Source organism: Mixophyes fleayi, chromosome 12 (assembly GCF_038048845.1).
Source record: "Mixophyes fleayi isolate aMixFle1 chromosome 12, aMixFle1.hap1, whole genome shotgun sequence".
Lineage (NCBI taxonomy): Eukaryota > Metazoa > Chordata > Amphibia > Anura > Limnodynastidae > Mixophyes > Mixophyes fleayi.
In genome coordinates, this window is record NC_134413.1 from 30,848,846 (window position 1) to 30,876,668 (window position 27,823).

The window sequence follows — 27,823 nt, forward strand, 5'->3', positions numbered from 1 at the left end:
ATACTAAAGTATTACATTCAGGAAAATGTACATAAGCAGTTGGTATCGGATACATATTTCTGACTGATTTTTTTAAAAAAATTCCAAGTTGCTCCACAAGGAAGTTAACTAATAATCTGGTTAGGTGAACAATGTCATCACTTTCTAGTTTCTTCACTAAGACATTTTTCAACAAGGAAATAAAAAATGATAATCCTTATATAAAATATGACAGTGTATAGTGTATAAGTGAAATGAAAACACCAATGAAAGCCAATCACTAAGCTAAACAAACAATAACACAGATTATAACATGCATGCATAGACTGTAAAAAACACACACCCAGTTAAAGTAGTAAGTGACTTTACTACAAAACTAAAGCTATGAAAATATTTTTGTTATTATAACAAAAGAATTTAGAACATATTTAAAATGAATTTACCAATCATTGTTCTAGGTCCATCAGAGAGGAACACAAGATAGATAAGTCTCTACTGTGTTTTTCACTAATAATAAAGTGTTTATTTCAATATGTTATATCACTGATCACTATCTGCCCAATCATCTTTAAAATTTGTGTATTTATTAATCCACATCCCAAAACAGAAAATAAATAAACTGTTATGATCTAGTTGAATTAAAGACCACCGAATACAATATGGTTTACATAAAATAACTACTAGAAATATTCTCAAACATACATGCAAACAGGAAGTCTCTTGTAAGCCTAAAACGACTGACATCCAAAGCGCTAGGCTCATCCCTGGGGTGTGACCACGACCCATTGTGATGTGACCACGCCCCCACCTCGATGTGTCATTACTACCAGTGTGCCGTAGCCACTGCCCCGTCCTGCTGCATTTTAGGATACAAATTGGTCAGGTTTGTTCTTTGCTTTATTTTAATCAACAAACTATATAGCTATAAAACCGGGAATCTTTCAGCTATAGCAGATCTAAGAAGAACTATTTTACACTAGTCTTTTCTCGGATGTCATAGTTGCACACATTATAATAATGATATACTTTGTTGACAGGTACATACATATAGGTCCATCATGTGTGGTGTATTGTAGGTGAGCATTAGCACTATTCAAACACAAACAGTGGATTTGATCACTATACAATTATCCTTCAATCTTAACCTACACACAGATTTTAAAGGCAGATTTGTCTTTTTGCCCAGCATCTAGGCAAGGAAAAGACAGCATACAGTTTAAAGGCACATTGCTCTATTTTCTTATAGGCTATAATACACCCTAACATTTGCCATGAAATATAATTTGACTATGAAGTAGCAGACCACAATGCCAGTGTTCAAGATTTCTGAATATCTCGGGTCTAAGTACTGCTAAGTAGGGCGGCATGGTGGCTTAGTGGTTAGCAATTCTGCCTCACAGCACTGGGCTCATGAGTTCGATTCCAAACCATGGCTTTATCTGTGTGGAGTTTGTATGTTCTCCCTGTGTTTGCGTGGGTTTCCTCCGGGTGCTCCGGTTTTCTCCCGTTTCCTCCCACATTCCAAAAACATACTGGTAGGTTAATTGACTGCTATGTGTGTGTGTCTATATTAGGGAATTTAGACTGTAAGCTCTATTGGGACAGGGACTGATGTGAGTTCTCTGTACAGCGCTGCGGAATTAGTAGCACTATATAAATGTTGAGCTGTTGATGATGATGGTGCTATCATTTTAAAGTATATTACCTATTACTAGCAATTACTTTGCTTTTTCTGAATAGTATCTTTTTACAATAACAAGTGTAGAAAGTGTAAATGTTTTGTGTTTTTTTCAGGCCATAGTGTGGGGAATTCAATTACCTGCAAAGTTCCGTCCGCAGGAATTTAGAGTACAAAAAAAATTGCAGATTTTTGCTCACACACAAAAGTCAGTAATACCCAGAAATGCAAGCAGGCGCACCTCACGAGAGGCTCAGACGAGACTTTGCAGGTAACTGAATTCACCCCATAGAATGGAGCGCTTGAGATGGTATGGGCTCACGAATGTTGCCTTGACCAGATAATGCCGGTTTGAGCTGTTGGAGCGATTTCTGTCCACCCGCGGACAAGTTTATGTCAGTTTGGAGAGAGATTTTGTCAAGTGATTATTTTTTTCTTTTAGGGGAAGATTCAATTGCTGGCGATGTGGCGTACGGACATCACAATGTGCACGTTGCCGGCAATTATGGTGGAAATCTCTGCTCATTTCTCCTCTCACTTCTATGGGGTACAAGGAAAAATGAGCGGAGATTCCAGCCATAACAACGACACGAGGTGTCTCCGCAGACATTCCAGAGACACTTCACGACACACGGAAATGTTCATCCTTTGTTCAATATGGATATTACACCCAGGAAAAAAGCTAAAATTAAAGCTCTTTAAAAGCAAACACCAATGACTGTTCGTGATATTGCTAACTCTGTTGGAATCCGTAAATATAATGTTTCAAGGCTGCTTTAAACTCTCTGCTTAGAATCGGATATGCGTCACAGAAAATGTAGACAAAAACATCAAACAACACTCCAAATAGACAAACTATTGATTAGCAAGGCTGTTATTTGTGCATATAAAACAAGCAATGACTTACAAAAGAGGCTGGTAGTGTTGATTGATTCTTCAACAGTGAAGAGCAGACAAAGTGTAAATAACTGCAAAAACACCACTAAAAATCAACTATTTACAACTAAATTGAAGAAAACTTGCTAGCAATGGGTCAAAAAAAATACAAGAGCTGGACCTGTGATGACTGGAAAAAAAAATAAAAGTTATGTTTTCCGATGAAACCGATCACTGTATTATTTTAATAAACAAAAAACAATGCACAGAAAAAAAATAAACCATGTGTCAATTAACTTGCATACCACCGTATTGGCATGGCATGGTATACAATTTCCATAATAATCAGGAATGACCTACAAGTGGCTCTGCATGGTATTATGTTTTAGGTGCTGTGAGAAAAAAGTTTGGATCTTTTTCCACACGTCCTCCTGTGCTTTGGCGTGCCCTCTAAGTTGTCCTCCCCACAACATTGGCATACCCAGTAGCTTGTGGTTAGAAGCCTTACACAGAGGAAAATAAGGAGGTTCCAAAAGATGACCAGCACCTGGATAGTAATAAGCTTCTACATCCTTCTTGTGCTCTGTGAGACGTGCAACCAGCTGCTTACTATAGGATGCACTGGGCCAGTTCTTGTCGTCTAGTCCAGATAAAAGCAGGAAGGCAGCAGAAGACCTTTCAGCTGGAATAAGAGACTCTTCAAATGCTGGGTCCATAGGATCATCCATGGACTCTGAAAAATCAAATTCACCAGCTTCTGTGAACTTTATCTTCTCGGCGTTGAACCCCAGGCACGGCAGCACAAAACCATCACATGGTATTGGGGCAAAAGAGTTAGCATTGCAGCCGGAGACACTGACAACTGCCTTGATCTCAGGAAGGAAGGATGCCATGGTGATTGCCAGATCAGCCCCTTTAGAAAGGCCTATTACCCCAATTCCTTGTTTGTTTACCTAGAACAAAGTTATGGACACAGTGTCAGTCATCATGTACAAGCTCTTCTTCCATGCATGTCTTTTTCATAATTTACTGCATATATGTTCAACAATTAGTGGAAAAGCAGTTAATTCATGATGCATAATAGTCTCCTACCATCAAGAAAATAAACACCATGTTCCTGCACATTCAGCTATGCCCACAGGGGCAACAAGATATTAGTTCTTCAAGACTGAAGATAAATTTCTCAGACATAGAGGGACAGTAGGTGAACACGTATGCATGAAAAGAGGCAATCACTTTGATCACTGTAGTACAAAATGTAACATTACTTTGATTCCTAAAGCGAAAACAAATATAATATAGACATTAATACAATATAATATAAAAAGAAACTGGAATACTTAGAACACTGATTTAGAGAATTGTGAACCAGCTATTATGTAGACTAGTGGTAGAGTAACAAATAGATCAGTAAACAAAAAAAAAAAACATGATCAAATCAATAAACCTTGAATACAAAAATACCTTTGGGTGATGCATTAGGAGCTCTACAGCTTCCCTAAAATAATTCAAATGAAGCCCACCAAGGTTGTTTGGGAGGTCATCATAATCAAAATATGCCAGTGCCATCGTTAGGAAGCCACGACTGGCTAGCAGACTGGCTCTGTGCTCCATGAGACCTCCACCTGTTCCATAAAGGTCAATGATGGCAGGAAATGGGCCAAGTCCTAAACATGAAACCAAACACATCAAATTACTCTTTTTAAGTTTACGGGATATACCTCACACCAATACAACGTCATATCTCTTGTCTCTGGTCCTTACGTTCCACTCTGCCAGAATGTCAGCTGCTCATGTAAAGGTATCCATTCATATAAAACTTATGAATATTAAATGATGCCTTGCAGGTGAATAAAAACCTTCAGGGGCCTACTTATCAAGCCCTAGACCATGAGGAACCGGCTTTTTCCGCATGCTTTAGGCATTTTTAAGTAAAGCTGTCAGTTAACAAAAGTCTAACCATCTGAAGATGGCGTCAGTTATTCAGTTCTATGGGAAGCACATCGCAGGAGAGGGATCTTAGGATCGCTGTGATGACGGATGATAATTAACGGAGCGAAAGTGCAATTATTAGTAAATAGGCCCCTTAGTGTGTTGTCAGGAATACTTGAATATAGTATATGTTAGCAGTACTGAGCCGGTTCCAGCATTATAAACTACCACTGTCCTACTGGGTGCGCCGGTTTCCTCCCACATTCCAAAAAAATATACTGATAGGTTAACTGGTTGCTATTAAGTTGCCCTTAGTCTGTGTGTATGTATGTTAGGTGATTTAGACTGTAAGCTCCAATGGGGCAGGGAATGATGTGAATGAGTTCTCTGTGCAGCGCTGCGAAATCAGTGGCGCTATATAAATAATGATGATGATGATGATGATGATGATGATGATATAAAGCATTCAGCTATTGTAGTGGTCCCTGTTTCTGCTGGTAACTAATATATAAATGCAACACCATAGAAAATGATGTCACGTTTAAAAATTATTATTTTCTTTAATATCAGCTACATCCTTATCAAATTTGTGGAACTATTATATTCTACAGCAATACAGTACTAGTAAACTGCAGTAAGTACTGACAGCGTCTGTATGGTAGCAGTATGGATAACTCTGGTCCCCTCCTGCTGGTACTTCATACTCACCGGGTGGGAGAAAGAGGCTGCCCCTCACTGTCCCTTCTCGCACCGGTACCCGGGTGACCCCTTCCCCCATGAAGCTCCTCTCCTGGGCAGCCGAGGCTAGGAGCGGTCCGGGCGGTTCGTGGTCCTGGTACAGGGAGAAGCGCAGCTGGATCGGACTCTGCACATTTTTCTTCACTAGTCTCCTAAGGGGAGTCCGGGGCTCCAGGGCCCACAGGGGCCCATCGGGTTCTATCCCAGTGAAGCTGCCGCCCTCCAGCGCCGGGCTCCGGGTCAGATCCAGCTCCCCGCTGCTCCCGGCTCTGTAGCGGCCCAGGGAGGAGAAGATCTCCCCTCCTTCATCGGTCAGAGCGGTCTGGAGGCTGACGTCCTGCCCGGGGCTCAGACCGGACACCCTGAGCCGTAGGGGCTCATCAAAGAGGCAGCGGTCCGGGGACAGCTGCAGAGACACGCCGGACATGGAGCCGCAGTACCGGATCCCGATCAGCCTTAATACAGAGGGAACAGCGGCCTTGATCATTGGTACAGCCGGCAGCACTCTGAGCAGTAGGGCGAACTCCAGCCATAAACCTTATCATTTACATGAGAGCCGGGGCACACGGATTGTATACAGTGTACAGCACATGTAGCTGACAATGACAACTGTCTTCAATGTCCAAGGACACACTGTGTCCAAAGTCCTTATTTGTCCATTCAGGCTATAACTACTGCACACTAGATGCCATTCTCACTTGACAAACTTTAAAATGAATATGACATATTAGTTCAACAATCATATAGTACATTTACACATTCAGATGTAGAGACTGTGATTCTGCTACTGTGGCTGAACTACTGGTTCCAGCATGTTCTGCCTGTATTTGTGAGTGTTACAGGGTGTTTAAAGGGAGCCAGCTAGCCAGATAAAACTGGGTTTTAGAACATACCCTTATTTATTGATGCATCTGGTTTTATTTATTCCATTATTTTAAGACTGGGTAAAGTAAAGATCCTGTGTGATGAATCTCTGTTAACATATGTATGCTATAAAACCAAAACGCTTGGAAAACATTGACTAAGTTTAGATGAAAGGCACCAATTCAATTTTGAATATTGTTACTGAACTTTGTCACTCAAACTAAGATTAAGATCTTTTTCTGTCTTACGGTAAAATCAATATGCAATTTTGTATTTTTACATGATCTTGATGTTTAAGAATGAAAAGAAAACACAGTATGTCAGTTCAATCATGGTCATTTTCTTTATTGTATATTGTACTGTACAATAAATAAATAAAAAATAAAAAAAAGAAGCTTGGTAATGATATGAAAACAGCCCCTTCCAGATGACCAGACATCTGTACCTCAGCTACCACTTTGGAAAGCCAAATTTCTGGCATAAATCAGATTAAGTATTAATTATATTATTATACACTGTATGACTTGCATTACAAGCCATAGTAAACAGAACACACACACACACAGTTAGACTATGCAGTTTTTGCATGTTTGAACAGCCAATTCCAAGCCATAGATGGCAGAAGCAGTAACCCAAAATGAGCCAAGCTTAAAAAAAAAAAAAAAAAAAAAAAAAAAAAAAATCAAAAAAAAAAAATCAGAGCACAACATAGAATGTGGCCACATCAAAAACAAAATCCAACCTGAGGAAATATTGAAAGTCTTCTGGGGTTTACACCGCTGTCATCTTAATGTGGTTGTCTCTCTGAACAGCTGTTTCTCAATGCCGTTTGCCATATTCAAGTAGATGCCCACCCACTACTCTAGTCCACATCTTAGACAAATACATCAACTGCCCTGTTAGCTGTAATGCATGCAGAACTGATGCATGTTCATAGATTTTGCCCATTTATCACTCTCACATGTGTGAAGTATACTGTAGATAGATGCCTAGTGTTAAAGAAGAACTCTAGCTACCAGTAAAAAGCAGAAAGGTCTAGTCTATGACCTCTCAACCAAGTTAGTTCTCCTGACCACAACAATCCAATCAGTGCTCTCTCAACTCCAACAAAAGCACAGAGGTGTCAAAAGATCTGAAACGGAGAACTGCAGCATGAATACTGACCGGTGCTGAAACACTATACTCTGGAACTCCGCCATCGTTGTGGGAATAAGAGCCTTACTGCACAATATTAACAGTGGGTGGAGTTGGTAGACTTTAAAGCAAATGTTTCCATTATGTGTTCAGCCCATTTGTGGATGATATTATGAACCAAGCAGTTCACCCAGAAAAGCGATCCTCAGCTTTATTTCCCCAACAGGTTTTGTACAGCAATGTTTACGCTGAATTCCTGTTTCTGTAGAAATGTCATGGCATAGACAGTCCATGTGCTGCACATCAGCATGCAAACCAGTAACACTGCCCAGGTACAAGAGCACCAACAAGAAGTTTTCTTTAAGATGTTTGCAGTTATTTAAAACATAATAGGCTCCATTTAAATTTTGAGACACTTCCAAAAAGTGATATAACAAATTATATATATATATATATATATATATATATATATATATATATAGATAGATAGATAGATAGATATATTTCTCTCTCACCCTAAGGGGCCGTCCACACACTGTTTCACTAAACCCTTTCATGTTTAGGTTTAAATTTCCACATGAGTGATCAGGAACTCCTTTTATGCATCTTGTTAGCATACCTGAAACGCACACACTACAAACATTGCCGTACACTATGTTTTAAGGCCAATCCAGCTAATTAAGGTATTTTTACAAAAACTCTTACCTTTTGTAACACACTTTCACCTGTACAAATCTGTAAAAGATCAGAATGTGGATTTATGTTGGAACGACAGGTCTGTTTTTTATTTAGGTGTTCGAAAATTATTACAGAACTGTTTTGTACATGGAGTTTACAATCTTGGCAATGAAACAGGATTACCATATCACCATTTAAAGAGATGCATATGAAATATGCTCTGGTTAAAGCCTGTTGTACATTAAGTGTGTACTTTTCTAATGTCTATTATAAAAATAAATAATGTTAAACCAGTCTTAAAAAGTACATTCATATTTTTAACAGATTCCCATCATCTTCTTTCTGAGGATGATGAGGAAAAAGTAGTTCAAGATCCGATAGCAGAGAATGCTGACCTGACATGTGATTCTACAGTACTGTATCTGTGAAATCAGTGGAACCAAGGTGCACTTCTTTAAATTAATGATCTACAAGTGAATAAAATCATTTGAGATCATTTGCTGCCAGGACAATTAAGACAAATGTATCTAAAAAAAAAAAAAAGAAAAGAAAGATAGTCCGGTGCTTTACGGGTCACAATTAAAACCTTCCCTGAGCCTCCATTTTCAAAGCATTCATTGAGGCTCAGGGAAGGTTTTAATTGTGACACCTAGGGGCATATTCAATTAGCTTTCCGGTCCGCGGGATCGCGCTGGAACGGGCCGCGTAGTCAGTACACGGTACCGCAATAACGTGGATTTTCGTTCGCAGCCCGTAGGGTTGCGTACGAAAATCCGCGTTAATGCGGTACCGTATTAACGGCAATAGTGCGCAGGATTCGCAGTAACGCACTGGAAAGCTAATTGAATATGCCCCTTAGAGTATACAATTGTTACACAGCCTAGGGACTCCCCTACAGTAGACGCCTCGACGGTGGCAGGTGAGCTTATCCCAATATAGCTATATTGTGCACAAAGCTCTATTTTTTCCCCACATACACCGTGGAATGAATTGTCCTGGCTGCACTTCCCCAAAATGATTTAATTCACTTGTACACATTACACACATCATTAATTTAAACAAGGGCACCTTTGTTTGACTGATTTCTCCTTTGTTTTTTGGGAGTCGGAACTCTCCCCTCATAGGTGCTACATGCTTTGAGGCTCAAGTAAGGTTTTAATTGTGACACCTTGGGGCAAAGTTATTAAGCTGTGGGTTTGAAAAAAAATTGGAGATGTTGCCTATAGCAACCAGATCAGCTTCTAGCTGTCATTTTGTAGACTGTACCTAGAATTTGATTGGTTGCATTAGGCAACATCTCCACTTTTTCAAACCCGCAGCTTGATCAATTTACTCCCTGGAGTATACACTTGTTACACAGGCTAGGGACTCAATTACTGCATCTGTGTCAGCAAAAGTATGTGATAACTGCAGCCTCTTATTTAGCTTTGTCCCCTACATCTACACATGTTGTATAGCAGCATATGATGGTTATTTCACAGTAGGCAAATGTTTTGTTTTTCTTTCCATCCAGCTTCATGTTTATCCCATTCATGAGTTTCCCACAACTTTAGAGAGAGAATCGAGCAGTTGAAAATAGTGGTATTTGACGTCATATTCCATGTCATACCAGTAATTTACTGCAAAGAAGAGGTAACACGTGTTATCTTCAGCATACCTGGTAGATGTCAGCATAGATGTGTAATAGAAATGTAGAGTTGGGGTGAGGTAGGTTAATGTAAAAAAAACAAAAATAAATATGGTAATGTAATGAAAATAAGTAGGGCAGTACTAAAGTCAATTCTAAAAATTATAAAGGGAAAAAAAATATAATTGTCTTCAGACAAGATTATTAAATGACTAAGAAAATCACCATCATACTTACTACATAGAGTGTATAAGTTGTGCACTTTAATACAACCCTCCCTACAGATATAGCAAACCAAAATGCTGTCATATTTTAGAAATGTTGGAAGTTATCCTGTCAACATGGAAATGTTGGCAGACTAAATGCAGACACTTCCATTCTGGTGTCGGCTTCAAAATGTCAACAGTGCGATTGTCGACATTCATAATGTCGACATTAAAAGAGCAAAACAGCTATTAAAATAAAAACCAAAAAAATAATAATAGAGTTTAACTGTTTTTTGCCGGCAGCTGTATAGCCACCGGACCTGCCGGCATTGCTCTTTCAATTTTGGCATTGTGACTGCCAACAATCACACTGTCGACATTTTGAAGCGGTCACCAGAATGGAAGTGTCTGCATTTAGCCTGCCGACTTTTTCAAGTCAACAAGATAACTGCTGACATTTCCATTGTCTACATTTCGTACCCAACCAAGCAGGCCCGTAGGAGATCCCTATCCTGGCTCTCTACCGTTACTTCATAATTACTGGCAGTGTGCGCTATTTTACATATCCTTTTATTAAATCCCATTGCTCTATGCTGAACTTCTGTACAGTGACACTGCTGCAAGATAATACAAAAGGTCTCATTTAACCCTAAATCCCAGTATGTTTGTCTGTAGTTGTTTTTATTGCTTGTCTTTAAACGACAGGGTAATAGTTATATTTTGTTACAGCCAAGTTAAAGGTAACATTCATACAATATTTTTAGATATGTGATAAGAAAACAAGTACAGCCTACTACACGTCTGCTAACGTTATAACCCCAATTCCTCATATCCATCCCACAAACGTGCATAGCTTCTGGTACGTAGCCCAATGTGACCAGCATAGCAGCACCATCAGACAGACCTTATTAATACTATTCAAGGATTCAGCATTCCTCACTTAACACCTGCAGAATTAGAGCCCCTTGTAGGAGACTTGTTGACTAGATCATATAGCCCAATTAAGCACCTTTCCCACAAATTTCGTATACATTGTAGCTGTAGCTATATAAATAAAATTATCTGAATTGCCTACCTACAACGGGTTCTACAAAGTTGTCTTAGACAGTAAAACTTATCCTACATGCAGCTAAAAGATATTTCACTTGGATTAAACAGCAGCCCCCAAATGCCCCTCTTACCCTTGCTGCATAGCAGGGGGGGGGGGAATCAGGCAGACTATGGTTCGTTAAATTGTTCACACATAAGGGTGACAGGCAGTAAGGGGTTAAACTGTCAGAGATAACCAATAACGTAGCAGTGTGTGGAAACATTGGGCCCCCATTAAGATTGTTAGAAAGGCAGGCAAGTAGTTCTAGTCAAGTATATTTACTTATTCTATAACATGTACTTAGCATATATAGGGTATTATTTTAGAATATTTGCATACACGTTATCTTACCTGCAATGCACCCATGTGATTGGCGCACATGATGAAACCACAGAGAGGGCAAATACAGCATTTCCCCGGCTCTCACAGTCACGTGGAGAGGTTGGGTCTCACCGTATGCTGGATACAGACTCAGGTCTGGCTCCAGTGGATCAACAGGAATCCAAGGCACCTTAGAAAGAAATTACATTGAAAAAACGTAAGACAGAAAAGCCCCAGTGCTCCCATATACTACAAACAAAGAGTTATCCCAAGCAACTTATCAAGGGTTAATAACTGCCTAGAAATGATATTCCGGTTAATAAGTCTGCTAAATATGTGATAATTTTCCCTTTCTTCCAGTGTTTTCTGGGCTTCATCACTTTTCTTTACATGCACATCAAATAGCACAAACATGGAAATTACATTACTCATGAAAATCACTGTAACCAGCAACTGAAGGCTTAGCAAGTAAATAAACATCTCAATGAGGTGGAGTTCAAAGTCATGACTTGTCACACAACATGCAGGTTCCATTCTGTCTGTCTAGAAGACAACATGTAGCCGGGAGATCTCAAATAAACCCGTAGTTTGAAGAATGCATATAAAACATAAAAGTTTGGCCATAGACTTATGTCAAGGAAAACCGTTCTATAAAACCTGTTCCTTGTTATGTTTAGAGGGAAGCAGATGTTTCTCGTAATGAATTTCTAGTGAATAGCCACATGCTTCCATTACTATCCTGTATAAAATAAAACGTGTTCATATCCTGTAATTTCATTTTGAAGCTTTTATTTAACTCTGATATTAATTCTGTTTCATTGTGGTTCCTGCAGCTGCGGTTATGACATCACATCAGTGTAGTCTGGTGGAACCAGTTCCAAGTAAAGGGGATAATTCCAGAATAATAGTACATTCAAAACCAATAGTGTTTAAGACTAGTTGATTTACCACTTAATGGATTAACAGTGTGCTAACCACTATGGCTTTCCTACCCATTAACAGACCATACCACCTGTGCAGCTCTATAGGGGCCCTGTCGGACAAGGAGCAAAGGATGCTCATGAACACATTTTTTTCTTTTATATTCCATTTTTTTATTTATTACGTGCATTTTCTCTTGACCCTCTCTTTGGCTGTTTAGTAGCCCTAAAATATGTGCATTGGGCATGCAGTTCATTATTTAGTACACTAGAGGCCGGACACAGCAATGACAGATTATTCACATACTACCACATCAAAGACCATATGGCATACCACAGGTTGCCCAGGCCCAATGTCACTAAAAATAGATGAAATTAAAGTAAGTAAATATATTAATGCAACAATGTTGAAAGTAGAACAGAGTCTGGAATAATACATGAACTATGTCCTGGTAACACATTTTGCCGGCCTCACCATTAATTTAAACTTTATATTTTCCTCCTACAATACTGCCAATTTCACCATCTTTTATATATGAGAATTTCATGCGCATAAATATGCACAGCATGCTGTAGTCCATTATCCCACCATCTCTGATAAGGTGCATGCTGTGGTCAATGGGCCACAAAGTCAGGAGTGTGTGCAGTGGCTAAGTGGTTAGCACTTCTACCTTACAGCACTGGGGTCATGAGTTCGATTCCCGACCATGGCCTTATCTGTGTGGAGTTTGCATGGGTTTCCTCCGGGTGCTCCGGTTTCCTCCCACACTCCAAAAACATACTGGTAGGTTAACTGGCTGCTAACAAATTGACCCTAGTCTGTGTCTGTCTGTTTGTTTCTCTCTGTCGTCTGTGTGTGTGTATGTTAGGGAATTTAGATTGTAAGCCCCAATGGGGCAGAGACTGATGTGAGTCAGTTCTCTGTACAGCGCTGCGGAATTAGTGGCGCTATATAAATAAATGGTAAAAATAACATTATTATTAATATTATATAGATCCTGCGTTTTCGTATGCCTATTCTCAACATAAATCATCTACAAATAAAGCTTATACTCCCCGCCCTTATCCACCTTACTCATGATATATTAACATGTATCCACAATAGCATTTTGGGGCCAATACACTTTGTCAGGGTCATCTGCGTATTCTAATTAAACCATGGCTATTTATTATGAAGTGTAATACTAGTAATACGTGCAATGTAAAACTGCGGAAGTGGTCACCAATATTATACTGTCTACATTAAACCTATTTCTTGTTGTTGCTTTGCATTAATATTTTAAGAAAAAGCATAGAATGAAAAGTAAACTGTAAATGAGTGTTGTCCCATGACCTCATTAGAATGAAAAATATAGAGAGAGTACTATCACTACCAAGTGAGCAGGTCAGATAATCCTGCTTGTCAATACATTGTCATTCCAAGGTTATACCTATCTTAGAAGATATCCGATACCCACAACTGAAACTTTCCGGTATGAATCATGAAGGTAAAATGCATTGTTGAATATTAACCTGACAGAACACTGCAGCTTAGTTAAAAAGTGAGGGCCCCCCACACAGACTATTACAGACAGCTCCACCCACATATTTAGGACAATGTCCTGATGGGATCGCCTACCGACCAAAAAGCGGAGTTGCTGTGGCATTCATACACCGCAAGTCTGCAAAGTATGTCAGTCTGCCTGCATAGTCAGTGACCACCTCCCCCTAACAAAGCAACCTGCTGCACGGTGATGAAAGACAACATGATGGACAAATCTAGTTAAGAACAAGAAGGTTGGTTATTTTTGGTGTATTATTCAGTTCAGTGATATCCAGCTTTGGCAGAGGTACATTAATGTCATATACTGGCTTTACTTGTTCTTTACATTCGACTATTTTATATATAATTAAAAGGTTATATTTTATTGTAATATGAGGAAGATATAATCTGGTGCGACAACCTAAGAGATCCTCTTTTGTTGTTACGGATTAGTATTTATAGTAATAGTATCAGGTGTAAACAAGTATGATGGTGCTAGTGGACATGGCAATTGGTACTCAGATACTCAGAGTTCTCCCCAGAAAACTTTGCCAGCCGGCCGGCATTAAGAAGCAGCCGGGTGGGTGGAGGCAGTTGTAGTACTTTGCAATAATAATGAAAAATGTTGGCGACACCTGCCAGGACTGGTCAGACTGGTGGTCAGTGGTGTAACACACACTGCTGGCTGTAGTGCTCACATAGTGCCTGTTCTAATAGGAGAAACAATGGTTTGTTCTATATAATAGGACTCTGTTGGGCTCCAAGAGCCGGGTGGCAAGTAAAATCACCCAGGTGGAGCACCCGGGAAATAGGTGTTGGGGAGAACATTGGGTGCTGCTGGATTTCTACTACAGGAAATTCAACTTGGTTGTAGCTCTCTTGTTTAGATTCCTTAAGCCATTGTGTATGTTTGTATTAGCCCTGTGTATGGCCATTTATACAACCTTCAGTTCATCTGTCTACAGGACACTTCCTCAATTTTTGTTTGTCTTTGTATTGAAGAGGGGACCAGATGGTGGGGCCCAAACCTTTTCTCTGCACTGTGTCTGCCACTGTTCCTATCCCCATTCTGCTACCTGTTTTTCCAGCTCCCTGACTGTGATGAAGGGAACAGAGAATGACTAAGTAATAAAGGGGCAAACTGTATGGTAAATAAATAATTTACCTCTTTTGTCCTCATATCAGTAACAATATGCTGTTTACATTACGTGGAGACTACATTATGGTTTTGTTTCACCTGTATTACCTGTTTCCCTCATTCTCTGTTCTGTAAAATATAATAAAATATATTTAAAAAAATAAATAAAAAAAATTCAAATAAATAAATAATTTACCTTGATAGGAACAAATGCAGAGAACCCTCCTCCCCCCCCCCTCCCAGCACACTGCTTTAACTAGCAATTGAGCCATTTCTACTTGTACATAAAACTGCAGAATTCTCAGTTACACACAATTGCAAATGTATGATAAGCCACCTGCCACGTCAAGGTGTTTCTGCTAATAGGGTGGTCCTAACTCTAAACAATGAGAGTCCCTATTTTTGGGTCATTCATATATGTGTTTTTAAATTGAGAGATAACTTACCAAGAGGTACCCCAATAATCCTCCAAATAACAATACAGCACCAGCGCTTCCCATCAGCTACTGATGTCAACATGCCTCTCAAACACACAATACAAAAGTGGAAGTTGCTCAATCAATCAATTTATAGGTTCATAGCAGGTGCTTGAAATGGTGGGGTTATCCAGATCATTTACCTTGTCTACAGATTCCTGGTCCACAACCTCAAATGACCCATCTTCATTAACCTGGTATGTTGCTGGTTGGTACATTTCTGAAGCAGAGTTACAGATATTGGTCAGGCATATTAGAAATAAGAATCCCGCCTACAGATGGCATTTCCATGGTAAAAAGGTCTAGAAGCAGAAACAATATATGGCGGTTTACCATATATACCTTAATATTCCCCAATAACATGAGGCACTGTCAAAGTTATGTGAGTGTGTCAGGTCATCAGAACTACTGGATGGGGTATAATGCCAAGCGTACGAGCAGGTCAGTTTCCTGATTCTGTTCAGTAACGAACAAACTCAAAAAAACTGCAACCTGATTATGTAGTATGTTGAAAATGTAGGTGTTACTGTGGTAAACAAAACCCCACAAAAACATATGTATCATTATTAAACAAAAAAGTTGTTTTCATTAGTAAGGAGCTTTAACATTTTATTATGCTTTTACAGTCGCTTTGTTGTAAATATACATTGTGTAAACAGAATCATTGAACATTGAGCTTACTCTGCCCATAATTGCAATCTTGTAATAGTTTAATCCAAAGTTTTTTTTTGCCCAATCCACTTGCAGGTGTTACTGCTTCGATAGTGCTCTCAAGTAGACACAGAATACAGGAGGAGTGACCGCAGCCTTGTATTTGGTGGAGATATGGCTAAGTGGTTAGCACTTCTGCCTTACAGCACTGGGGTCATGAGTTCAATTCCTGACCGTGGCCTTATCTGTGTGGAGTTTGTATGTTCTCCCCGTGTTCGCGTGGGTTTCCTCCAGGTGCTCCGGTTTCCTCCCACACTCAAAAAACATACTGGTAGGTTAACTGTCCGCTAACAGCCATACTATTCCATCAGGTCCCATTTGTGTGCATTGTCTTTACTTGTTTTTATAGAAACCACTCCTGTCTGACACAGTATATGAACAAGTACTGATCCAAAATTTCAAAAGAGAGAAAAAAGAATGATCATCTGGGGCACTCAGAATGGAAAACAACATAAACTCATAAATTGTATTGCTATATAATGAGATCATTAAAATTATTCTTTATTATTGAATTGATTTAAAATTGGTCTAGTAGCGAAATATTAAATGGATTGCCACACTAGGATTGACAAAATGCTGATAAAATAGACAATACTTCCTTGTCTAACCGCTATCCTGCTCAGAAGAATTAATTACTTTCTTGGATGTAAATTACCATCATTAATATATATCAAGAGAATTTTATTTTTAAATGATTCCCCTATTACTGTACAATGTTTGTCCTCTATTGTAATAGATCAAAATATTACCTCAATAATACGAGGTTGATATTAGTCAAATTTAAGCTCAATAATGTGAAACAGATGGGTTAGTTGAACACATTTAACATATGATTGATCATTAATAGTGGTAGTTAATAGGGCTGATAAACCCTGCAATAACCCCTCTGTAATCTGTTTAATATAAATTGAGGAGATATATCAGTCCTATTTACTTCATAAATGGATTATTCCCTTATCAGGTACTCCAATTCTAATAACATGAAGGGGCATATTCAATTCCGATCCGATCCGCGGTAACGCGGAAAATGCGCACTACTGCCGGTAATACGGTATCGCAATAACGCGGATTTTCGTACGCAGTCCTATGGGCTGCGAACGAAAATCCACGTTATTGCGGTACCGCGGATTGCGTTCGCGGCCGTTCCGGCGCGATCCGGGATCGGAATTGAATATGCCCCTATGAGTTTATGTTGTTTTCCATTCTGAATGCCCCAGATCATTCTTTTTTCTCTCTTTTGAAATTTTGGATCAGTACTTGCAAAATGATCGGGTGCACCCTTCCTTGTTAGATATAATATATTTATAAGTTAAATTGATATAATTGGAGGAAGATGAATGGAGTGCTTGGTGCACTCTTACTCTTTTGTCAAATAAACAGTATATGAACAAGACTTAACTCTGGAACGCTCAATTATCACTCTCATGAGATCTACAGGTTTGTATTTTTCAGTATTGGTTGGTGGTTTCACACCTGCCTCTAATACCTCAATTACTTTTTTGGACTCACTGACTGATTATCCTGATTATATCTTGACAACTGTAATGGGGCGAGTTGTCTTTTGGACTTTGATTATTTTTATGCTAATAATAAAAGTATGAAATAAGTGTATATATAGCACTTGGGTAAGCAACATTTAAAACTTGACCCACTGAAAAAGAAACTAATAATTCCCGCACATACACTTCAATGATCAGTTTTAGCCATTCATACTTGAGATAGCAACTCAGCCAGAACAGTCTCCAAGTAGCGCCACCTGCAGGTGGTGAAACAGAGGCACAACTTGGAGGGTGGTTGGATAAGGACTATTAATACTGTAGTTCTTCAATATAGGCAATATTTGGATAGCAGTTTGTGTGAAGAACTACATGCTGGATGACAACTCATCCAGAGATGTGACTGTGTATGGCAGGCTATGTAATGCATGAACATGTAAGGGTACAGAAGTATGCTTCAGTGAAGTCAATCGAGGGTGTATTATACCAAAATGGCATTACTTTCCAACATGCAATGCTTTTTCACATTCAGATCTTAAAACACTAAATCACATTTTTGCCCATTTTTAGGACAAAAATGTGAGTCAAAACAGAGCTGAATATATCAATAGAATTATTTTATATTTTCACTTAAAAAATATATTAGGTGTAACATACCGTATGGGATAAAAGGTCGATCACTTGGTGGGTGAAGAATAAAATGCTTCTCTCCTGCAACTACACAGTATAGGTTCTCGTAGTGGTCTTTGTGTACTGTAAGAAATTGACTTCAATTGAATTGGTTGGAATACTATGACCAACATTTATAGACTTCTACTGCCCCCTTCTGGTATACAATGAACTGCACTCCCATATGTATTTAACTTTCTTTCAAGCCAGAATTGTAACGGAGTACATCATTTGTAAGGCTCTGTTCTGTTTGCTTTAAATATTAGTTATTCAATTTAAACATCTGAAAATAAAACAAAAAAACTTGTACATGTGGCACACATGCACCTAGATGGTCTGTCCTGCTCACTTCAAAACCACACGTCTGCCCCTCTGCCTAAGTTTGCAGGGAGGCGGAAAAGTCTGGGGGGAAATATCTAAAGAGGCGCCCTGTTGAAAAATGTAAATGGAAAAGTCTAACCTCCTATTTCAGAACCACCCATCATACATGGGTTACATTAATCATGAGAGCCAGGGAACATGGGGACCGACTTATAATAGCTACCCTACCAGAATGTCCGTGAAACTCCCAAACTAGTGGGAGACCTATGGGACTCCCAAAAAAACTGTCAATTCTCCAAGATGGCACATATTTGCCATGAGGTGGGCAGGGAAATGATAATTACGTCTTCGCTTCGTAAACACATGATTGATTTTCACCATGTTCCTGGCCAATAGCGTTTACTGAGGTGGGTGGGGCTTGATGCCCACTTAATGGCGTGAATCACATCATCGAACCACATCCACCTCTTCTTTTCCTACCTTGTACCTCCCAGAAGTTATGAACTGAAAAGGACTTGGCTCTCGTTATCACTCCCTTTCAAAGAGATCATCATGACATTAGGTTTAGTTACACAATAAAGAGATTTTGGACAACACCCAATTCACATAACCTTTACCTTGCTCCCCTTATACCATGTAAGCAACACAGAAGTCCGCACACCCATTACCGGACGCTAGCGCTGGAGGAGTCGATCTATCCAGTCTTCTTCAGTAGAGCTCCATGGATGAGGACTGGATGGTGTAGAACACTCTCTAATTTGCACAGAAACGGAGTACTGATTTGGCTCCCAGTTTTAGGTAATGGGTGTGTGAGTGTGTTGAGGACGGTGATCAGGTTATACTGAATGGTGTGTAGTCCAATGGACAATTCTTTCAATGGTTACTTGGTCAAATGAGTGGTCTATTGCCAGTTGGTAAGAATTAAACATATAAAATAGAGGGGAGTGGTGAGCAAAATCAGTATCCAGGATATTTAGCCATCAACTGTAGCAAATAAAACAATCCACATTTGGCAAGGCGCAAATTAACACATTTCAGTTAGCCATTAATCAAAACATTACTGTAACAAAACCACTCACAGGATGTTACTGCTGCAGACTCTCCCAGCCAGAAATTGACAGCATCAGGATGCTTTCCTAATACAGAAAGAGATGAAGCATCATAAAAGGGATTAATAAAAAATACAATATAATTAAAATATGTTCTCAATTTTAAACACAACTGTATTAGCCATTAAATTCTAGCAAACATTCCTTGTTTTCTATTTATACATATATTCTTTCACTGCCTCTTATTTAATTTGTACAAATAAACATTAATAAACACAGACAGACCACAAGAAAAACATCCCATATGAATCGTGTAAGCATGAAGGAATTTATTTTATAATTGTATAAAAATGGTGTCTTTAGCCCATAAAAAACAAGCAAATTCCATGTTAGCAGTCTAGTACAGTAAGCCTAATATTTGATTAGTTTCTATGGTTTACAGTACGTGAAAATGAATAAAGTTACAATTGAGATGCTATTTTTTCTGCCCTACTGTTTTAATTGAATTTCACTATAAGATTTTTACTATGCAGGATGGTTTATGAGATAATAAATTAGGTTGTATGTGGAAATTGGGTCTAGGAGTGTTATATTATGCTATAGTTGAAATGTTAAAAGGATTCTTTTGATTATTATTAGATGATCTTACTCAGTGCTGTTCATTTTCCCCTTTCTTTGCTTGTCTATATTTTAGGGGCTGGCTACTCCACTGTGGTTGAACAGCTGAGGTTAGAGATTAGGTACATGTGGACCAAATGGTTTCAAAAGTTTAAGGGGCGTATTCAATTGTTAGTGTTAACGCTAACAAACGAGCGCTCGAAAAATCTTAGCGTTGATACGGTAATTACTCGCGGAATTTCAGCTCGCTGCTCCTTGAGCTGCGAGCTGAAATTCCGTGAGTAAATTACCGTATTAACACTTTTCGGGCGCATTATTACCGTATAAACGGTAATATTTTTCGAGCGCTCGTTTTTCAGCGTTAACGCTCACAATTGAATACGCCCCTAATAATGGCAGATCAAGTTTATTATTTGGTTTTAGTTTTTAGACATTAAAGAAACTTTCCATCTCAATAGCATAAACCAAGATTATGGATTTCAAGAGATTAAAAAACAATACATATAATTACAACGTTGTAACAAGGCAGATGATCTGTAAATGTACAAGTTTAATGTAAATGACCTAAAGGTATGTAGCAAATGTGATCTAAGCAGGGTTGTTCTATGACTGCAGTGAGCGTGTATTCCTGCGCCCCTTCACCTAACACAAATACCCTAGAAAGGAAGTTAAAGTTTTTGTTTTTTTTTGTTTTTTTTTAGATAAGTCACCATATATTACACAAAACTACAAAAAAGTGGTGAAAAAAAGATAGAGAACAAAATAAATGCAGTTCTGTTTATGAACTGAAAGCAGTTCATTTACTATTTTTCGGGGATGCAGGCAATAAGCTGCATCAATATGGCTACAATGATGTTGGGACACCTGGGACCTGGGGAGAGAACTCTCTTGAAGTCATTAGTATTATGCAACCCTTCATGACTATGTGACTGTTGGTGCAGGGGGCCCACAGTCGATAGAGGTGGACCACAGAGCACCCCTGATTCATAGAACTGTGGGCACTACTCACCCTTTATCCATGGTAGATAAACATAGGCTGCAACAATGTGAGCAAAGTGGTTTTCCTTTTTTCTCTTAAACATAGGTGGGAAGAAAAAGGAGAGGAGAGAGCGAAAAGTGACAAGAGTAAAGGGGAAGAGAAGGAAAGCAAAGAGAAAGGGGGAAGGTAGAGAAATAAGTAGAAAGAAGAGGCGGTGTGTCCAGGACCGCAAGAGGAGGGAAAGGGGAGGGTGTGGAGGAGATGGCGAGAGACTGAGATTATGTCTGTTTTAAGAAAAGGCGGAGCAATATTGGAAGTAGGACAACCAGGGATCCAAGACTTTATTGGAAGTTTTAGAGGTGTTGAGTATGCCAAGTCATAAATTCCATGCGGTGGGCATGCCATATTTTATTAATAACAGAGGAGAGGGAGGGAGGGGCAGTTTATGTCTCGATTTGGCAGGTGGCAGTTGACATAATGTGACGAGCTAATTTACTCTGGTAACCAGTGGCAGAGGGGGATCCAAGGGGCAGGAGAAAAAAATCCTAGGTTCTAACAGGAGATCAACCTGAATGATGGTCTCAATCAGGTGTTGGACATCCAGCCAAAACTGGGTCAATTTCGGGCAGACCCGCCATATATGAAAAAACGTGGGCCTGCCGGAACATAAACACCAGCAGGTCAGGTAACATCTTTTGGAGACCGGTAGGGACATGACATGGAAACTGTAGTTTGTATAAGTTTTCCTTAATACTGACACAAATAGAGCTAAAGGCAGCATTATCTCCAATCTCGGTCCAGTCATCGTCGTCTAGAGAGTCAACTAGGTCACATTTCTATGCTAGTTTGTGGGGATCCTGAGCAGATTCAGTTGGGTGTGTAAGTTCAGAGTATATGGTAGATGTGAGGCTGGACATAGATGCTCGGTGCAGGAACTGCGCTTTAATAGTGGCGAGTTAACAGGAAGAGAGGCGAGATTTAACCTCAGCGTGAAGGTTGCGTATCTGTAGGCACTAGTAACAGCACTTTGTGGGCACTCAAATTGTGGCTTGAATGTCAGCAAATTAGGAAAAGGAGGTGTCTCAAGAGAGATCATTTAGGTATCGTACACCACGGGTATGCCAGGGGAGAATGCCAGCACATTAAAAAGGGGGACAATCGGGGAGGGGTGTGAGGTGAAGCCATACAATCTGGAGGTAGAATTCCAGATCACCAGGGGGTGTGATACCATAGGGTGAGCCATAATGCGTTTGGGGTGTCGTGCCCGCGGGAGCCAGAGGAGGGAAGCAGGGGAGAGTAGCCCCAGACCTGCAGCCTCAAGAGAGACCCAAACCCAGAAAGTTGTAGGGCCATACCATAAGACATACTGAGTGCGCTGGGCAGAGAAGTAGTAACGTTTAAAGTTTGGAATACCAAGGCCACCACCCGGAGAGGACCTCTGGAGAACCCAAAGTCATACGCGGGGCATTTACCTGCCCATATATATCTGGAGTTAATGTTACTGGAGGAATTTGAAAACTTAGGGACAACCTTTGGAGAATGCCAATTTTAACCACGTTAATGCGGCCTATCCAGGAGATTAAGTGATGGGAACAGGAGGTAAGATCTGACCTAATTTGAGATAAAGCATGGGGAAACTGGCCTGGAAGAACTGGTGATGGTGTTTGGTCAAATAGATCCCCAAGTATTTAAGTTTCTGTAATCGCCAACTGAAACGGAACTTAAGCTCCAAAAAGTGATTTGTCTGAATGAGGAATGTAAAGGTCTAAGGTTAATCTGGGTTTCTTTTATAGCCAGAGAAGTGGCCGTAAGTGTCAAGCTTGGATAAAAGAGGGGTGGAGTGCAGGGGGGTAAGATGTGACCAGATGGGCTATACGTAGCAAGACATCGGTTGCGTATAAAGCCACTTCATTATACGTGGAGCCAATCAGAATGCCCAAAGTCACCGTATTGGCCAGTATCCTGGCTGTCAGGATACGAGTCAATACATTCACATTATTAAAAGGACTTTGGAGTAAAACAGGCTGTGAGGTTGCTTCATTCAAAAATAGATTATTTTGGGGGTAAGGATAAGTAGGGACAATATGGTTCTTGACATTACTGTACAATAGTTGCACTCAAAGAATATAAGAAGATTCTACACTCCAAGAGAAATATTTAGATAATGTGCATAATCTTCACAGTTCTCATTGAACATGTAACCGATTTTTCAACACAAGTGAAGTCAAGCAAATTTATACTAACATTTACCTAATGCCTCGCTCATCCATGGTATATGGCTCTCTACATCTCTAATCAGTTCAGGAAACTCTTCAGTCAGATTGGAACACTGTTTTTGGATGTAAAACACTCCTGGGGTCTTGGTATTCTTCTCTACAATATCCAGAAAATCTCCAAATTTCATGGTTCGCTCCTCCGGCATGACAAACTTGTTCTTGTACACAGCATCTGCGTAGCCATTAGGAGTGACTGCCACACTTACAGTCTTGGATCCCACACACCTCCTTTATAGAAAAACATGACAGATACAAATCAGTTATAGAAATTATGCAAAACAAAAAAAAGTTACAAGTCAGCACTAGCCACAACAACAACTAATAGCTTCCTCCATATTCTCTGAAATTTGTCTGATACGTTAATCAATGATACTCTTGTCCAAAAAAAAAAGCTATAATTCCAGTTGCACCATCCCATTGTATGGAATGATAAGTCCGCATACTCGGACAAGATGCAGAATCAGAGGGATGGATGCTGGGAAAGCCATCAGAAAAGGCCACAATAGATCAAATGCATGACACAGTAATAATTTAATAAATGTATACACTTGGTGGTGGGTTATTTTATGGTTCAGGGCCCCCAAAGCTCCAATCGCATCTACAAAAATTGTAAGTGCATGAGAACTGTATTTTAAGTTACAATAAATTATTTCCGCTTGATCTCTTGCTGACTTGATGTTTCTTGGCTAGCTCCCAACCCTCTTCTTTGCTCTTAGATACACATCAGTATTGATGCTAACCAGTAATTAGGAGGCTGAAAGCTTAAGCTATCCAACTGGTGAGCAAAAACATTGCTGTCCAATTTGATCACATGTGTGTAGCAAATTGAATGAGATCTGGTAGTTGTGCCCTTGTACCAAGCAGCTTGAATACTTCTGTCTTACACTGGAACCCATTTGTGTATTCAGAGGATAACCAAATCCAAGAGTGCAAAAATAGTATTTTTAAACATGCCCAATAATGATCACTTCTAGTTCAATTAGATTGTTACTGAGCTAATTTTGGAGCCACTAACATATGTGGCAGCTATAATCGCAGCTGGTGTGCCAAGAATTTCAGTACAGAAGAAAGCAGGCCAGTACCGTGGTATATAGTGCTAAAAAAAAAAAGTAGGCCCTAATATGTGAAAAGATCACATTGGTTCAGACCGATGACACCAAAATAACTGTCAGCATAAAAATATCAACATTTTAAATTACTGGCTCTGTGGCAAAGGGTGGAGGGGGGTGGGCTTCAATTAAATCCAAGCCAAGGACCTCCTCAACATTATTAATACAAAAATAGATGGTAAGAACATCACCTATACCTGAAAAATAACAGAGCTACAGCTCCCGTACCGAAGGTAGTCTAATGTCCACTTCTGTAGTGCTGGCCAGTGGTTGAAGGCATTGCGTATAACACAGGGTCTGTTTGAACACAGCCAATCCCGATAAAACTGCAGAGGAGATGGCGGCTGTTCTAGATAAGGAACATCAGTTGTTCCGTGGAGTTCTACCGAGCAAAGAGGAAGAGAACAACAGTCACAAATTAGACAAAGAAATGTAGGCTATGCAAACAAGTTTATCGGGTTTAAGAATAACTACAAACTTAACTCAATTAAAGAGATTCAATTACTGGCCAAGTGGTGCATGGACAGCACTGTGATGTTCGGCTGCGCACGTTGTCAGCAATTACAGCAGATATCTCTGTTCAATTGAAGATTCCAGCCACAACATCGGAGCGACTGGTCTCTTCGGGCATTCTGGAGACACCTCATGCCGAATTGAATCTCCCACAATATATAGAGGGAATTTGTTAGCAAAGGTGTTTTTCTTTTTTTTTCACAATAAATCTCTAGGATCTTAACATCAAAATCCATATTATAATTTAGTCATTTCTTGCAGACACATCCACATGAGGACGGCTAATTATACTAACAGATAGCTAAAATATAAGAGGATATTGCACCTTCAGATTCCTTTAATGCACTGCAACCTTTACTAAAGGCTTTGTATTTTCTACTAGCTTATTTCTGTGTTTCAGGCCAGGTATTTATATAATGAAGTATTTCATTACCCTGGGATAGAATATAAAGTTGCTCTTTGGATTCAAATGTTTCCAATACAAAGAGCACAGCAAAGTATCATATCCCAAAGCAAACTCTGCCACATTATATAAATACATGACTGAAAGCCACTAAATTAAGCCAGAAAGCTAAAGCAATGCAATAAGTAAAGGGTGCAGGGTGGAAATAAATGTAAGTCATATGACAATGAGTAATCCTTTGGATTCATAAAACCCATGCACTACAGGTACAGAAATTATTTAAATTAAAAAAATCAAACCAATCCAATGCAGGTCATTGGATGTTGTGAATAAACACTAATATTTCATATACATATTTAACTTACTATAATCATATCTGGCAGTCCTTAATTTATAATATACAAATAAAATGGGACATAAACTAGCATGCTATACATATAACATGAATAGTACATCTATCTTTCACATAGATGTAACATTTATAACATCACTGGTGTGTACCAGAAAGTCTATCATGCAGTCTCTGCTCACCTCTGACCTCCTCAGCAAAGTTCTGCAAACATTTCCACACGGTGCTTGGTGACCCGGCCATTATTATGGCTGGAGCGGATCCTTCCTGTGTCAGCGACACTAATGGGCTGTATAAGGGATCTCTTCTCTGTGTACAGTCTGCAGCGCCACCTGGGGAATGTAAAGCGTACAAGAGCCTGTGCTTGCATGAGACCTCAGTAGCCACATGCGATACTGAATGTTGTATCCATACAATGCTGCCAAATACCGGGAAGAGCGAGCAGAATATTGGATATTAGATGCCGCAGATGTCATCTGTCCTGATCATATCTAGTATTGTTGTGGACGGTGTTCGGAGCTGCAAAGCTTTCACATGCTGTACCCGCGGCCGTCGCTAGATGGCGCTGGTTTATATCAGAACATTAACTTTACTTTTCTTCTAATGGAGGGACGGTGTCTGCTTCGAACCCAGTTAAACATGTCCCACTTTCCTTCCACACTTTGTTTAAATAAAAAAAAAAGTGGAAAAACCTGGACTTTTCTTTTAGAGCAGGATTTATAACATAAAAATATCAGTGTATATCTAGATTCTCGGTGATCCTACTACTCTGTTCACCTGGAGCCTTTGTGTGTGGCCAATGCAGTTTATACCCTTATTAACCGCATTCAAGTGATTGCTTTTCTTTTCCTATTTACATTTTTCCACAATATATAGAACTTTTGTCATTTATTAAAAAAAACAATAATATAATTAAAACCTCTGCAAGATCAAATCGCAAACACATGTTCAGTCACCTCCCCTGCAGGGGAGGACTGGCAAATCTTAACCCGGGCTGGGCAAAACTCGACTCAAGCCTATTAGGAACATTTTAAAGGAAAAAAATGCAGGTAGCCCAGTGACCTAGCCCAAGATAGCCTATTATGGGACCGGCCTGGGGGGGCAGATGCCCCCCAGCCCAGCCAGCCCGTGCTCCCCTGCCATATAGGGGCATATTTAACAATAACTGCATTTTTGACACAATCATTTTCATTCCTTAGCTCAATGATGGGGTATGAAAGATCGTGACCATTTATGAAAAGTGTTCGGCTGGAACATAAGTTATGATAAACGACTGTCCCGGTAAACACAGTTTACCTATTTCCGCTAAGGTGGTCACTTTGCGATAGTAAGTGCAGGGGAGAGCAGGTAAGCTGTGGTGAGGGATCCTCTACCACAATGCTTTCTCCATAGGCTTCGCTTTAGCCATCGGGTACAAGTTCTGAAAATCTTTGATTTGGAACTTGGCAAATTGCTCTAAATAACAGCCCCCATATAAACCTTGTGTATATGATAGTAGTGGGACTGCAGCAGATATCGGAGATCCTTTAGTTGTAAATAGCTGGCAATTTTACTTATACATCCATTTAACTTAGCTATTTGCCAAGAGATCAAAACAGAAAACACATAGTAAAATACAAAGTAAAATACATAGCAAACTTGACCAGAGGTCCAGATTATGCAATTGGCTGACTAGGCTGCAGTCTAGGGCACTAGGCTTTAAGGGGGCGGTGTTTAATAAATAGTAAATACACTTTTTAAAAGGCAAGTGGAGACGACTTTGGAAAACACAGGGACATTTACGTTGCTGGAGGAGGTGTTAAGATTTTATTTAGTCACAACCTTACACTCATTCGTTAATGCATGTACTATGATATAAAATGTACCTGGAGAGGATTGTTGTGTGGTTGGAGGACTCTAACCAGTATCTATCCCAGGGGCGGATCTAGAAAAATGCTGTACCCGGGGGGATTTAGAGGCGATTTAGGCCCCGCCCCTTTCTAACATCTTAGGCTGCCGACGGCTGCACACTATGTGCAGGTCCGTCCAGCCGTGACAGGCAGGGATAGTGTGCTGCCCGGCTGCTCTGATTGTGTTTTAAACACAGTCAGAGCAGCCGGGCAGCACACTGTCCCTGCCTGTCACTGCTGGACGGACCTGCACATAGTGTGC

General features: G+C 39.7%; 2 protein-coding genes across 2 annotated transcripts; both read right to left on the bottom strand.

Annotated features, from left to right (window-relative positions):
* Positions 1-1,594: 1,594 nt before the first annotated feature.
* LOC142109349 (acyl-coenzyme A thioesterase 1-like) lies at positions 1,595-5,812 on the bottom strand. The gene is made up of 3 exons (XM_075193504.1): positions 5,174-5,812; positions 3,998-4,200; positions 1,595-3,486 (listed from the first exon to the last, which is right to left on the bottom strand). Exons 1-3 carry the CDS (start codon positions 5,688-5,690, stop codon positions 2,890-2,892), a joined length of 1,317 nt encoding a protein of 438 aa, XP_075049605.1. The 5' UTR covers positions 5,691-5,812; the 3' UTR covers positions 1,595-2,889.
* A 2,146-nt stretch (positions 5,813-7,958) lies between these two features.
* Positions 7,959-26,324, bottom strand: JMJD7 (jumonji domain containing 7). Its single transcript, XM_075191754.1, has 8 exons — positions 25,855-26,324; positions 24,636-24,789; positions 23,273-23,526; positions 19,456-19,512; positions 18,044-18,139; positions 15,323-15,399; positions 11,154-11,313; positions 7,959-9,498 (listed from the first exon to the last, which is right to left on the bottom strand). Exons 1-8 carry the CDS (start codon positions 25,913-25,915, stop codon positions 9,410-9,412), a joined length of 948 nt encoding a protein of 315 aa, XP_075047855.1. The 5' UTR covers positions 25,916-26,324; the 3' UTR covers positions 7,959-9,409.
* Positions 26,325-27,823: the final 1,499 nt, after the last annotated feature.